Source organism: Elephantulus edwardii, unplaced genomic scaffold (assembly GCF_000299155.1).
Source record: "Elephantulus edwardii isolate Elephantulus edwardi_28Jun2011 unplaced genomic scaffold, EleEdw1.0 scaffold00001, whole genome shotgun sequence".
Classification (NCBI taxonomy): domain Eukaryota; kingdom Metazoa; phylum Chordata; class Mammalia; order Macroscelidea; family Macroscelididae; genus Elephantulus; species Elephantulus edwardii.
The window spans coordinates 47,769,118-47,783,417 of NW_006399751.1; the positions used below are offsets into that span (position 1 = coordinate 47,769,118).

The 14,300-nt window shown below is 36.9% G+C and overlaps 1 protein-coding gene across 1 annotated transcript in view; it reads right to left on the reverse strand.

Moving 5' to 3' along the window:
• Positions 1-430: 430 nt before the first annotated feature.
• Positions 431-14,300, reverse strand: part of GORASP2 (golgi reassembly stacking protein 2, 55kDa) — a 39,940-nt gene continuing 26,070 nt past the window's right edge. Inside the window, exons 2-10 of the mRNA XM_006878850.1 lie at positions 13,999-14,079; positions 12,170-12,373; positions 11,298-11,384; positions 10,240-10,370; positions 9,088-9,220; positions 6,951-7,074; positions 3,815-3,901; positions 2,365-2,484; positions 431-1,027 (exon numbers count right to left, since the gene is read on the reverse strand). Of these exons, the coding sequence (XP_006878912.1) occupies positions 693-1,027; positions 2,365-2,484; positions 3,815-3,901; positions 6,951-7,074; positions 9,088-9,220; positions 10,240-10,370; positions 11,298-11,384; positions 12,170-12,373; positions 13,999-14,079 (1,302 nt within the window). The 3' untranslated portion in view covers positions 431-692. The remainder of the gene's footprint in view (positions 1,028-2,364; positions 2,485-3,814; positions 3,902-6,950; positions 7,075-9,087; positions 9,221-10,239; positions 10,371-11,297; positions 11,385-12,169; positions 12,374-13,998; positions 14,080-14,300) is intronic.

Here is a 14,300-nt window from a genome sequence, read left to right on the forward strand (position 1 = left end):
TTATTTCTTTTTAAATGCCATTTTATGGTGGACTTGTAAAGCAACAGCAGCAGTTACAAAATGTTGTCTGAGTAATCTTGAGAACTGGAACGAGGTTTTGTGTATAGGCGGAATAAAAAGATGTTTCATTAATAGTGCACACTGTGTAACTTTAACAAACATCTTTAGTTGGAATTTTCTTGTAAATCTCAACAGAGATGAGACTCACAGACCCCAAAAGTAAAATAGATTTTCCTTTCATGGTTTAGTGAGGTGGTTTGCAGTTCTGCAAACGATTTACAAAGTACAAGACATGTTGCGTGTGAGAACTAGGCATAAAAGGTTTCATTTTCTTACAGAAGGAGCAGTGGAGATATGGGGAACCCTGAGGACACCCTGTCCCCACCTTTCCCAAAGACATACACCCACAAGAATGGCAGTGGAAGCCTGGCAGCAAGCCACCCTTAACAATTCTTTTTGGTTGTTTTCAAATACAAGCACTTTGGGACAATTCCCTCCCCAACCTCTAAGCCCACCCCTGCTTGGCAGGACACAGGCCCATGTCCTCTGGATGGGTTCTCCCCTCAGGATTATTTACAGGTTGCCTACAGATACAGTACAAACTAGTATGAAATAAATGATAGTTTGCATTTCCAGACACGCTCCTGTGGTTAAATAAACACACCACGCTGATTCTGAAGAATGGCTCCAAGTTAAGATGACTCAGGAGCACTTGCATCTGCAGACACAGGACTCTCAGTGGCAGGGGGGGCTTCGATGGCTCTGTCCTCAGCAGCGGTCGGGGCCTTGGAAGTCGGGGGCGTCGCATCCACAGTGAGTGAGGAGGCAGCATCTGCCTTTGCAGTAGTTGTAACAGGGTCAGAAGGTGGCATGCCAGGAAGTGGAAAGGAAGACAGCAGCTCCCCTGCGCCAGGGGCAGGAGAGATCTCTGGAACCCAAGGGAATGGCGGGAGGAACTCGGATGGCATAGGGAGAGGTGCCATGCCAGGTAGGGTTCGGGGAGGCAAGGAGGGAAGAGGTGGCAAACCTAGGACAAAAATGGTACATATCATACTTCCTCCTCAAACTAAAACAGTAGCAGTGACAGACAAACAAGGCACAACTTCAGTTATGATCTGCTGGGATACCAGCGGTCCAGGAGGAAAGGTTCCCCTGGCTCCTGGGATCCCAGAACTCAGCCTGGCACCGAGAGAAACCCGGCTCAGGGGACACACTGGCAATGAAGTTCCACAGAATGGAGGCAGAACTCATGCTCGCCACAGGCAAGCAGCGCGCTCATAGCTGCTGACCTGGTGGATGACGAGAGGAGCTGGAGTGCCCAACCATTCTGTGGCATTGGTGAAGGAGGGGGTCTGCACTTAGCATCTCCCATCAGCTTCACCCTATACATGCAGCCTCTACGCCCTGTGACAGAGAACAAGCGATAGTGGACTTGATGGGTCTACTGATGATTTTTGCAATGCAAAATGAAGGAAAGGAGTATTATTTTTTTAAGAAACAAAGGGAAGGCAGGTTATAAAACTAATTCAGGGCAACCACTGAGCTGTGGAAAACCTTAATGCTCTCAGAGTCCATCAATCTAGGCAGAGGAGAAGCTAGGAATATGGGGTTCAATACAAAAGACTGAACAATAAATGTCCATTTATGTTCACTAGTATTAACTCTGGTATTTCCAAACTTAGAGCTGAAGAACTCAGTTATAAAGACAGATAACAAGTGTTACAACAGAGACAATTTTGATCTAGACAAAAACGTGATAATTTACATCACGGTGTACAAAGGTTGCCACTTGGTACACCAACGTCCAAACTACTGAGATGTGCAAATCAAAATAATCTTTGTAAGTGACCACTTGACTATCAAGAGAATACTACAGGGTACTCTGATTTTTATCCCCCATCTGTGTTAACATTCTGAGTATCTGATACTTGTGGCTAAAACAACTCAGAGTATTTATTATAATATTTATTGAGAATATTTCTCAAGTAAAAAGCCCAGCTGGCTGGTCAACGGCGAGAATTTCAGTTATCTGCACTCGATGTTTCTGGGTCTGGGCTACAAACCACTGACACTATGCAGCCCTGGTGGCAGCCTCCTATAAACACAATCATGGGAAATTCATTCACCTCCCCTGTACATCCTTCATGCTTATAGCTTTAAAAAGCTCTTGGGTGGGTTTGTACTCATGCCTTCATCTTTCTAGCTGTCTCCCTAAGATACACAAAGATTTTCCTGTCAAAGATTTTTAAAGGAAAGTAGATTTATTTGAAGTAGCTGAAATGTGTTACATTAATTCTTTCTCTCTGAGAAAACTGAGATGGAGGCTCATAGGGAGTCCCTAGGACTGAAGAATCTACAACATACCCGGGGTTCCGATTTCTGGTAAGCCAACACCTGGCATGATGTGTGAGGCCCCGGGGAGATTGAGGTTGAGGTTGGGGAGGGCAGGCAGGTTAGGCAGTCCTCCTGGTAAAGGCACCAGACCTGAAGAGAGGATACAAAAGGACAAGAGATCAATCACTCCACCTGGAGAACAACGGAAATCCATGTGTACTGAAAAATACTGCCCACTTCAGAGAGAATATCGGAAACCTACTAATGTGCAGCAAATCTTGTATTATAAAAACATTATTTGCTGCTGGGTGTCACTAAGTCAACCTGGATTCATGGGGACCCCTTGAGCAAAATTCTTCAAAGGGTCTTCTAGACAGCAATCTTTTTAGAGAGCAGACTGCCACTTCTTATTCCCAAGGAGCTAATGGGAGAGTTCAAACCAACAACTTAAGCCAACAAACTTCTTACAGTAACTTTAGTAACAAAATCTAACTTAACCGAAATGTAGTTCTACAGTAAGTGATCACATGGCTGAAGGAGTAAAGGTTAAGACAATTAACTTACACAGTTAAGACAATGGAACAAGAAAGGTGATAGCCTGAGTGCCCTGGAAGAACAGCTCATTTAGCCCAGCAAGTATGGTAGAGTCAGAGTTCTTCACTGGTTGCTGAGGTTTAAGTCTCTGGATGTCTTTTCAAAAAAATTACTCTGAACTTCAGACTTACAGTTATTAAGCAGTACAAAGACTCTCCATATGTAACTTTTATCCCAATTACCCGCATTTTTTTTACCGCACTTGCACATATTTGTTTAATGGTTCACTGTGACTCCACAATAACATGTTTAGCCATATGATCACAAGCAAAAGTGTGGCATCATTGAAAAACATGATTGCTTTCTGCCGGTTTAAGGTACTTGTTATCCATAGAAATAGAGAGTCAGTTTAACACAATAACTACTGAAGACTGAAATAGAGTGCTCTCTTCAGGATGCAATGTCTATTCACACAAACAACTATGAGAACAAACACACACCTAACCAGGACACTGAAGAATACATTTTTCCACACTGCTGCTTCTGCATGTGTGCAAGCCCAGTGGTGGTGGTATAAGGAATCTTGGGCTCCACACCTGACGTGCTGGCTAACATCCATCTCTTTGTTTAGGAGAAGTACCAATTGTTCTCACTTATCACATAGTGTAAAATGTGATTAAAAAAACATAACTTTCACTATGTGTAAGATGAATTTTTTTTTTAATTATTATTTTTGTGTGAGTGTACCATCAAATCAGATCTGACTAATACAGGAGGAGACTGTCCCTCCTTCCCCGGCAGAGCATCTGGTGGATTCGAACCGTGCGCCTCTGGGATTGTAGTTGCAGCTCCTTACCACTAGGCCACCAGAGCTCCCCAAGATGAATTTTTAAAAAAAATAAATAAATGCAAAGTATATGATTAATGTTATCACTACACTGCTTACCTGGTAATGTAGTAGCTGGGTTTATCGGTGGCACAGAAGTCAGGGACTGGTTTATTTGTGGTGGTAACAATGGTACTGTTGGAACTCCTGAAATAAAAGCAGATTTTTAGGAAATTAGTTGACAAAAAATAGATGCTATTAAAACAATCTTCAGCGTCCCCTCCGATGGTCAGGTTTTCTGTCAGTGACCACATGCACATAACTTGCTAGTCTGTCTATTTCCTTTGCTTATAGCCCTTGCCAAAAACTGTGAGAAGGCCTATCCCCAACGAAGCTTACTGGACAAGAAATTTTCCTGCCCTAAACAATAAGCAGCATCAGACTAGAAAACTGGTCATCTGGAAATGGGCTATAGCAGTGCACCAGTCCTTACTGGGTTCTAGACCTGAGAAGCCTGCAGATTTAGTCTACTTCTCTATTAAATCTTTCAGAGTTTCTTTTTTGTCCTTAAAGGGTAAAAATATTCAGTCTCAAAAGTAAGGAGCAGATCTAAGCTGAAAAGTCTAAATCTGAGATCTAAATATGGGCTTTCTATGGTGTGTGATGCTCCTAAAATTGTAGGTAACACTGTTTTTTGCTTCATAAAATTGAGAGTATATGGGTTTTTGTTTCTTAAAATTCTCAAAGGGGTGAGATGGGTGTCTAATTTTGCAGGAACACTTAGGCATTGTTCAAGGTATTGAAACTTTGCCTTGTGAAGAAAACAGAAATTCCTATATTCATTAAATTTCTTCAATGAGGCATAGAAGAGAGAGATAAATAAGCAGAAAAATAAAAATGCAGTATGTGGATGATAATAAATTTTCTTCAGAAAAATTAAGTAAGGAAATAAGGTGAACAGTATGAGGGAGTGGACCAAAAAGTCACACTAATCAATGCCACCAAAAAAATTACAGATTTCTCTTCCTAAAATTTTATAATCTGAAATATTTCAAATCCACAAAAAAGAGGTTTTGTTGTAAAAAACCCCCACATTCGTATATATCTAAAATTATTTTTTGGGCCTGTGTGTAAGAAATATAACGTAATCAATAAATGCCTAACAAAAAGTTGTCTTCCACATATCATGATGTTAGAAACATTTTAGTCTTTTTAAAACTGATTTACCCTCTTTTGAACACTACTTTATTTACACTTGTATTTTTAACATTCTAAAAGTCATTTTTCTGCTGTATAATAAAGCCAGGAATCTCAGTGAAGGTAGGTGCATATAGGATAATACAAGTAGAACTATAATATAATAAGGGTAGATTTAAAGTACGTAAAAAATAAAATGGAATTTGAAGAGAGATCTCCAAATTCAGAAGAACTATCATATGGTATTGGGATGTCCTAATTCTGAAACCAACGTTAAAAACTGTTCCAACATACCATGGACTGCTGTCTTGAGAAGTACTATAGCCCACCCTTTATTAGGTCTATTCTTCAGAAATAAACCAGAGAATTGCCCAATAGGAGGGTTTAACAATAATACAAAATTGTAAAGAAACACTCAAAGACTGAATAAATGTTAAGGTTTTCATAACAGTGTTTATGGCTAAATATGAATTTTCATCTAGGAAATGTTCTATAACTCAATTAAGATTATAACTATACAACTCTGTACATTTACTAAAATCATTAAATTATAGGTTTAAAATAACATTACAGTAAATAAATTATATCTCAATACAACTCAAAAGGGATCCAGCAAGTGGTGGTGGAAGTATGCTGTCACATGGTTACCTGATGAAATTCAACAACAGTCACATGGCTCACTACACTTTTCCTTCTACTTTAATAAGCTTGAAATTTAGAATAATAGAAAGTTAAGTATCTTCATTCCCAGTATGTGGAACGTTAAAACTATGATCATGAAAAGTGTGGAGACCTGAACCTAGGAGATCAACTCCAGAGGCCTTATTTTATCTTGGTGTGCTATTTTAAATCCACTCCAGAACAAAGTAAGGGAGAAGGTCATCGGAATCCCACTGCCAATGAGGTGATTCCAGACCCTACAGAACAGAGAACTCCTCCCCACACACAGGGTCTCTGAGGCTCATTTTTAAGAAACCAGACTGCTATATCTTCTGTGTGCTGACTGGCAGGTTCAAACTGCCAACCTTTACGTTAGCAGTAAAGCATTTAGCCATTGTGTTACCAGGGCTCACAAATTCTGGATATAAATATTAAAACATATTTTTACTTCAAAATTTATACATGAATCTTCACAGCAGCATTACTCACAAGAGAAAAAAAAAGGAGAGGGGAAATGACTTAAATCCCTGCTGACTGGATAAAGATGTGGTATAAACTGTACCATAGATGAACCTCGAAAACATTATGTTAAATGAAGTCAGTCACAAAGACTACATATTATGGTTCCATTTGTAGGAAATGTCCAGAGTAGGCAAATCCAGACACAGGGAGTAGATTAGCTGCTGTCTTTCAGCACTGGGGGGAGTGGGCAATGATTCCTAATGGGTACAGGGACTTTTTTTAAGTAGCAAAAATGTTCTAAAATGGACTTTGATAATTGCTGATAGGTAAATTACATATTACTATTTGAAAACTTTGAAAAGACTATCATATAGAGGGAGGTTTGGTGGTGCAGTCTGTGGGGAGTTGGCCTAACCAAAAGGCCACCCCTTTCTGCCAATTCTAATCTACCAGGGCTCCTCAGGAGAGGTAGGCAATCTCCTGTGTGATTTACAGCCTCAGAAACTGAAGAGGGTCAGCTATGAGTTGGTTCTGACTGGACTACAATGAGTGAAAGAAAGAAGGTAGAAAAAAGATAAAAGGGGAAAGAGGGGAAGAGTCTTACTCCAGAGAATAAGACTGACTCTCTAGAAAGGAACAGTATCATAGCTGTATCCCTTGTGTACAGAGCAATTACTCAGAACTAAATGGTGATTTCTGACTCTAAAAGTTATAACATCTAAGAGCATATAGGATCTAAAATAGATAAAATGGAGCATAGATGTACAATGTATGAGCATGGGATATTAGCTTACAGACTGGGCCTGTGTATCCATGTAGAGAACATTTAGAGTTTTCAAGGTATTCTGGCATGACTTTGTGAAATTTAACAGCTGAAACAGAAGAGTGTCATGAAAAACAAAGTTAAGCTGCAAACAGATCATGTACTTCTGCATACCTGTACTGAGAACATTACTGACAGCTGGTGGAGTTGAGTTAATAGAAAGTCCAGACAAACTCTGTTCAATTCCTGTAGTTCCTGGTGTTGACAAAGATGGAGGATTAACTGAGGACAGCTGGACCTTCCAAAACACAGAAAACAAATTACTTAAGCTAATTATAAATATTAGCTTTTATCTGTCTTATAGATACATATATTTTTTATCATATGCTGCTTATAATGCACTTCCTTCCTCGTTATGATACATGCTGGAAACCCCACAGCACAAACATCTATTTTATTACTTCTAGCATGCATTGTTATGTGCCACTGCATCAACTGTCACTCAAAGTGACCCTACAAATAGTGGACTTGAACCCTGACCTGTTCTGTGCCTTCCTCACTATCTCTGACATACCTGAGTCCACTGTTAAAGTCACTGTATCAATTCATCTTGTTGAGGGTCTTCCTCTCTCACACTGACACTCCACTTTTCTAACATGACGTCCTTTGTGCATAATCCTATCTCCCGTTACACAGTGTTCTAACCACTTCCATTCTAGGAGATTCTATGCTCTCCCTTCTTCTTAGTCCCTAAAAGCCACTTAATTCAACACTTAAAATACCCTTCTTCTCCGAATTCTTTTTAAAGTTCCCTTTACTGCATGTAGAAAAAAACTGCCCGCAACTCTTGATATAATGGTAGATTTAGAAGTGTCTCAAGATTTCTAAGATCACGAGTCCATTTCACCTCTTCTCAACAATGAATGAATCTGTCTTTTGGGGGGAGGGAAGGAGGTAGGATTTCTTTTTTCTTTCACTACGTGCATAAGAATTAACTATCCCTGGGTATCTCTGATAAAGAATATTTTAGAAATCTCTATTGTTGTTGTCAGGCCTGCTCCACAGGGAAGACATCATTTGTAACTCTTTTGGAAGAAGACCACCAGGCATAATTATCAAGGCATCTCTGGGAGGGCTCCTGTTGCTTTTAAGTAGTAGCTAACCATATAACCAAACCATTCTTATGCCTTGAAAAAGGATCCTTGGTGATACAATGGTTAAAGCACTTGACTGCTAACTGAACAGTGATAACTGGAACCCACTAGCACTCTCAGAGAAAAAGAGCTGGTAATCTGTGCTTGTAAACAGTATGGTTCTACTCTACCCTGGGGGGTGGTTATAACTCAGGACAGATTTATCAGAACACAATAATATTTCTTAAAATGCTTCATTTTGTTTCTGTATTGATTAAGCCTTCAACTCCTGCTGCCCACTTAGCTATCTTTATCTTTTAAAAAAAACTTTATATTGAGATACGGTAAGGGGAGCTCTGGTGGCCTAGTGGCAAGATGCTGCGCTGCAATCCCAAAGGCATATGGTTCAAGGCCACCAACCTCTGAAAACCCACTAGAGGGTCAGATATGGGTCGGTTCCAACTCTATGGTACACAAGAACAACAACACTGTGATATGGTAAGTTTACAGAGCCAAATGGTTTTCCACTGAACAATTCGCTAACATTCTGAATAACGTTAACCGTAATCCTCTCAACAACACAGCTCCTTCTCATTTCTTCCCTAGCAGATTAACAGGTTTCTCTGTTGACGCACCTCTGGTTGGGTCTGAACTACCAATTTTTTGGCTAGTCACTGAGCATGTAACCTTCTGCATCACCTAGTGCCTCCCAAGCACTACTATCACCACCACCTGATCACACCCCATATTCTCTCTGTACTCCTGTAACCTGACATTTGCACAGTGTCACGTCTCTGAAACTGCCTCTGGTACAGGAAATGGTATTTCCATAGCTTATCTTTCAGTGGTAGCTGAAAACACTAACTATGCCTTTTTTCTTAAAGCTTTGTTCTCTCTTTGGATTTCTCTGCCAGAGCTTCCTTTGCTAGATTCTCATTCTCAATTTATCCATTTAAATGCTAGAATATTTTTAGATTCAGACCTCAGTTCTCTGACCTCTACCCAGGACAAATTACCATCTCTTTGAAGATGATTCTCAAATCTGTATCCTCAGATACAAATTTGTCTTCAACACTGAACACATTATCTGCATGATCTCAATTACTTAACTACCAAACACAGTTAATTTGTTTTGTATGGAAACTTTAGTATATACTCAAGCAATAATTTTGTCTTACCTCTGTAAACCCATCTTTAAGAGGAGTAATAGGTGTACTAGTCATTTGTCCTGGAAGAGAAATTTTCTTTCCTTCTTCAAATGGGCGTGTAGGTATTCGATGCAAATAGCCATATCCAATGCCACATCCTATGCTATAAAAATATTTTTCTTAGTTACTATTATCTATTACAGTTTGCATTTTTCCACTGTTAAGTAGTGCTATCATATCAGAGATCTATCTTTTCTATCTATCTCGATTCTCTTTTATTTCCCTCAAACACTGATAACCAACTGACACTTATTTGATGGGGACGGGAAAAGGAAAATTGAAAGAATCTGTTCTTTGTATTTCAATGTATTTGAATTTTGTAAATAAACTAGTAGAAAATTTAAAAAAATAATGTACATGAATAAAATACAATGTAAACAAATTGTTGAAAAAATAGACAAAAAGTAAAAAACAAAACAAAGCAGTCCCTTTAAAATAAAGTTTTTAATACTCTTAGAAGAAAGACTTCTATTTACCCTATAAAACTAAATCAGAGTAGATGACAGTAACTGATATTACCTACCAAGACCAGATTCTTCAATAATGTTTCCAGCACAGTTTTCTCAAAGTACAAGTTAGAATTCTGGCAGTAAAATACACTCAACTGAAAAATCTCACATAATATAGGTAATGGTATTTTAGCTAAACAGAGGCTTTATCTCCTTACATCAACAACGTCATCCTTTTACCAGGAAGGGCTTGAACTCTATAACTCGTTTTTAAAAGTTTCAGAATTCCTCATATGAAAACAGATTGCAGGCAGTTAGATCAGTGAAGAAAAGTGCAGCATATAGACCATGTTCCCTTAGAAGTGTGCTTTTTAAAATATGAATTGTTCTAATCCACCAGATGCTCTGCTGGAGAAGGAGGGGCAATCTCCTCCTGTCCCAGTCAGATCCAATTTGACAGTACACACACAAAAAAAGAATACAATAAAATTTTTTTTTAAAAAGCATAAAAAAATATAAATTGTAAGACTGAATATTTTAAATCTGCTCTTTCCTTTTCTCAAGATCTCACAATAAACTGTTTAACTTTTTTCTCGCAATGAAAACAATCAGTATTTACAATACCTCTGTCTACTGAATTTAAGTCATAATTTAGTCTAAAAAAGTATCTTACCTGCCTTCTCCACCCCACGCAGAATTTGGTGTAATGATCACTTCTCTACAGTTATCAGTGTCTGTGTTGTACACATAAAGTTTCAATGGTTTTGCTTCATGTGTGTCAATAAGGCTGAAGAGATCTTCTGACTTTAAAGGCATCACAGGAGAAAAGTGTTATGAGTTTTGTGTACTACAGAGCAAGGAATCTACCATCAGAATTACCTGAGAAACAACAATAACAAAAACCCCAAAGAAAAACCAAACCAAATGAAGAGATTCTGGGTCTTGCCTCAGACATAAAAATAATTTTTTAAACTGGTAACACGAACTAATTGGCTACCTACCATGTACAAAACCTTGCCCTTAACTCTACAACACCTAATTTTTAAATAAAATTATTGTGCATCCAAGTTCTATATATTCTACTTTTATCCTTCATTAATACCTGGTTTTTGGGGCATCTTGTTTCCCCCCCTTTAGATTTCTAATAAGTTTTTTTATTTAGCAGTGTGTATTTCCACTAGCTATTAGATGAAAAAATGGATGTAAGTAATATAAAAATAGTTCTAGTGGTGCAATGTTTACATGTTCAGTTGCTAACATAAAGGCCAATGGTTCAAACCACTCAGCTGCTCTGCAGGATGAAGACATGGAGATCTGATTTTGTAAAGATTACAACTGTGGGCCAGTTCTACTCTGTCATGCAGGCTGCTATGAGTTGAAAGCAAATAATTACAACAACCTGGTCAAGCTAATTTTGTTACCTTAAAAAGAAAAAAAATAAGTCTAAATTAAAGACTAAAATTGGGATATGATTTAAAGTTACGGAAGAGATTTCTATAATCATACATGAAATCAGTACAACTACTACACTGATGTGTGCTTTTCCTCACCTATATACCTAGTAAGACATCTCCCAGATGTTTCATTTAACACCTTGATGCATAAATTATCGTGATTAGCAAAGATCTAAATTTCCACTTTAAACGTCAAGTACACAGATAGACTTCTGAATAGAAACATTAATTAGAAAATGTTATATAAGCTTTATTATGAATAAATACACTAAATTACCTCATTTATGACTGTATCTGCTCCAATGATATAATCACTATAAGGTCTAAGTCCTGCTATAGCTGCAGGAGAATTGGATTCAACTTCCTAGGATGACAAACATACAGATTTAAAAATTAATACATAAACTAACTTCTCAAATTCATACTCAAACTCATAAATGCTGTTGTCGTGTGCAGTGAAGTTGGAACTGACCCATAGCTGACTCTCGGGTAGGTTTTCAGAGGCAGGTTACTCACACAGGAGACTACTACTACTGCCCATCCTTTCTGGCATGACACCTGGTAGATTTGAACTGCATGCCTTTGGTATTGCAGCACAGCTTTACTAGAGCTCCCTCATTAACTCATTTTCCAAATTTAGTAGTTCACCATTCCTAATTAGGATTTTAAAAAAAACACCTAAATCCTTGTCTTTTTACAGATGGGAAAAAAATTTATATATATATATGGCTTGTGGTTTGATTCCACCAGCTGCTTCATGGGAGAAGGCAAAGTAATCTCCTCTAGTGTGATTTATAGCTTCTAAAAACCCACTGGAGGTTCACCTATGAGCTGATTCTAACTCAACAGAACACAACAATAACAACAAAATTCCGAAGCACAAAAAGCAGAGAACATTTAACTATTTACAGATAGTGACTTTAATAGATAAATTCAGATAATATTTTTCTAACAGATAAATGTTTGCAGTGTAACTCTTTTTAATCTCTATTTCATAAGCAATGCATGCTTATTTTTTAAAAACTATTAATAGCCAAATAATGATTATATTAATAAAAAAACTATAATCTTAACAAATCTAAGACAAACACTGTTAAAAGATGTTTCTACATTTGTTCTTAAACTAGAATAGCTCTAGGTGACACTCACCAACACATGCCAAACATTTTCATTTGCCCCATCAAAGCTGCAGAAACGAATGCTCACTCCCAACAAGCCCTGACCACCCCACATGTTACTAGGTGTGACTGAGGTCTCTCTCAGCTCCAGTGTTTTGCTGCTGTAGATAAGCATTTTTACAGGTTTTTCAACATTTGCTTTCAGTAGATCCTTAAGTGTATCATTGTCTTTATTCTGTGAACAAAGAGAAATTAATTTTCCTTAAAAGATGTTAATCAATCTTAGCCTATGAACTCTGTGGCTCTATAACTGTATTAATAGTCAATATAAATAAAACATACAACAGAAAAGAAGCAAAACATAACTGCTTTTGAGCTGGCAAAGGAAAGGGGGAAAAAAGCTTCAGTAACATCTAAGTAGTCCACAAAGTAAATGTATATCAAGAAATTAAGAATAATTCTGATGTTAGCAATAACGTCAAACTGATTTTTAAAAATTAGTATACTATGGATTATCAAATTTGTAGCCCAACATTATTAGGCATGAACTGGGGCTTAAAAACAAAACATCTGCAATGTATATGAACTTTGTAAGTAAACCAGTATAAAATTAAAATTTTATTTAAAAAAAAATTTAAAAAAACATATAAAATATTCCATAAAAAGTACCATTATTAGCAAATCTGAATTACTTTCCGTTCAATTTTCAAATATAAAACATGTGTTGGGTTTGAAGTTTCATTTTGGATTCTACTTTATTATTCTATTCTTTATTATGATGTTAGCAACTGAAAGGAAAAGAACTGAACTAGTATGTTAAATATGTCACTACATAAATGAGTAAAAGTCATTATGATTATGTGGGAAACATTATAAATAAAAACAAACATTAAAATTGCTTTCTAAAAAATAACCCACCAGCTATGTCATAATAATTTTCTTGGTTGAGGTAATTCCCTTCTTATTACTTCAATATAGGTGAACTAAAGCAATTTTTAAAAAAATTTAATTTTAATGAAAGTTTACAGAGACTTAGGGTTTCCAGTCATACATTGTTGCACTTTTCTCCCTACCCACCCCTCCCTCTAAATTCACTCTTCTCCTTGAAAAGAAAGAAAAGCTCTTTCATTGTTATGCAATCCCTCCCCTCTAAAAGCAATTTTTAAAAAGTAATTGTAATTCTCCATTTTTGGAGCACGCATCTGATTTTCTTTTTCACTGCCACTGTGTCAGAACTGACACACAAGCTGATCTTCTGTTAGGTTTCTGAGGCTGTAAACTACGGAGGAGGAGACTGCCTATCTTTCTCTCAGGGAGCTGCTGGGTTAGGTATTTGCTGATAGACTATGTGATCAAAACAAAATTATTTATTATGAGAACTAAATTTCAAGAAGGGAAAAAAGCAAACTAGCTATTACAAATGAGTCTTTACTAAAGCAATTTACCAAAAACCTACTAAATGCAGATGTATTTTAAAAAAGTAAACATTTTAATCTTCCTCGTCAACATTTTAATCTTAATGATTTCCTCCTGCTTATAAAAAAAATAAGCATTTAATAAAGACAAAAGTCTTCCAAGATTTTTTCTATTCTTCTAAGATATTTACTAGAATCTGAGATACAGAATTTCAGAGTTTGCAGGCTAGCATGTTTAATAACATACTTATTTTTACAAGAGAATGTACTCCTTATGTTTTGTAACTTATATTCTCACTGGGTAAATTCCCTTGAATGCTTAAAAAACATGTTTTAAAAATCCCATTTTTTAAAAAATTAGTATCAAGGCTAGATAAAGCAAACACATTGTACTTCCAAAAGACTAAAAAATACTATAGGCAAAAGTATAAAAGGATGAACTTACTAATCTTGACCCATTAATAGAAACAATAAAATCAAAGAATGGTTCCAGTCCAGCTCTATGTCCTGGTGAATTTTCTTGCACCTGTAAAAACAAAAATTCCAAAAATAAGAACTAAGCAGTTGAACTAAAAATTTTTAAGTTACACTTGAATATGAACTAGAGAATGTGCATTTATAATAAAATACAGGTACAGACTGTTTTCTCTCTTCATGTCTCTCCCTGAAAGTGACTGTTTTGTTTTCTTTTTTTTTATTAAATTTTATTAGTTTTAATGAACATTTACAGAGATTTTTGGGTTTTCA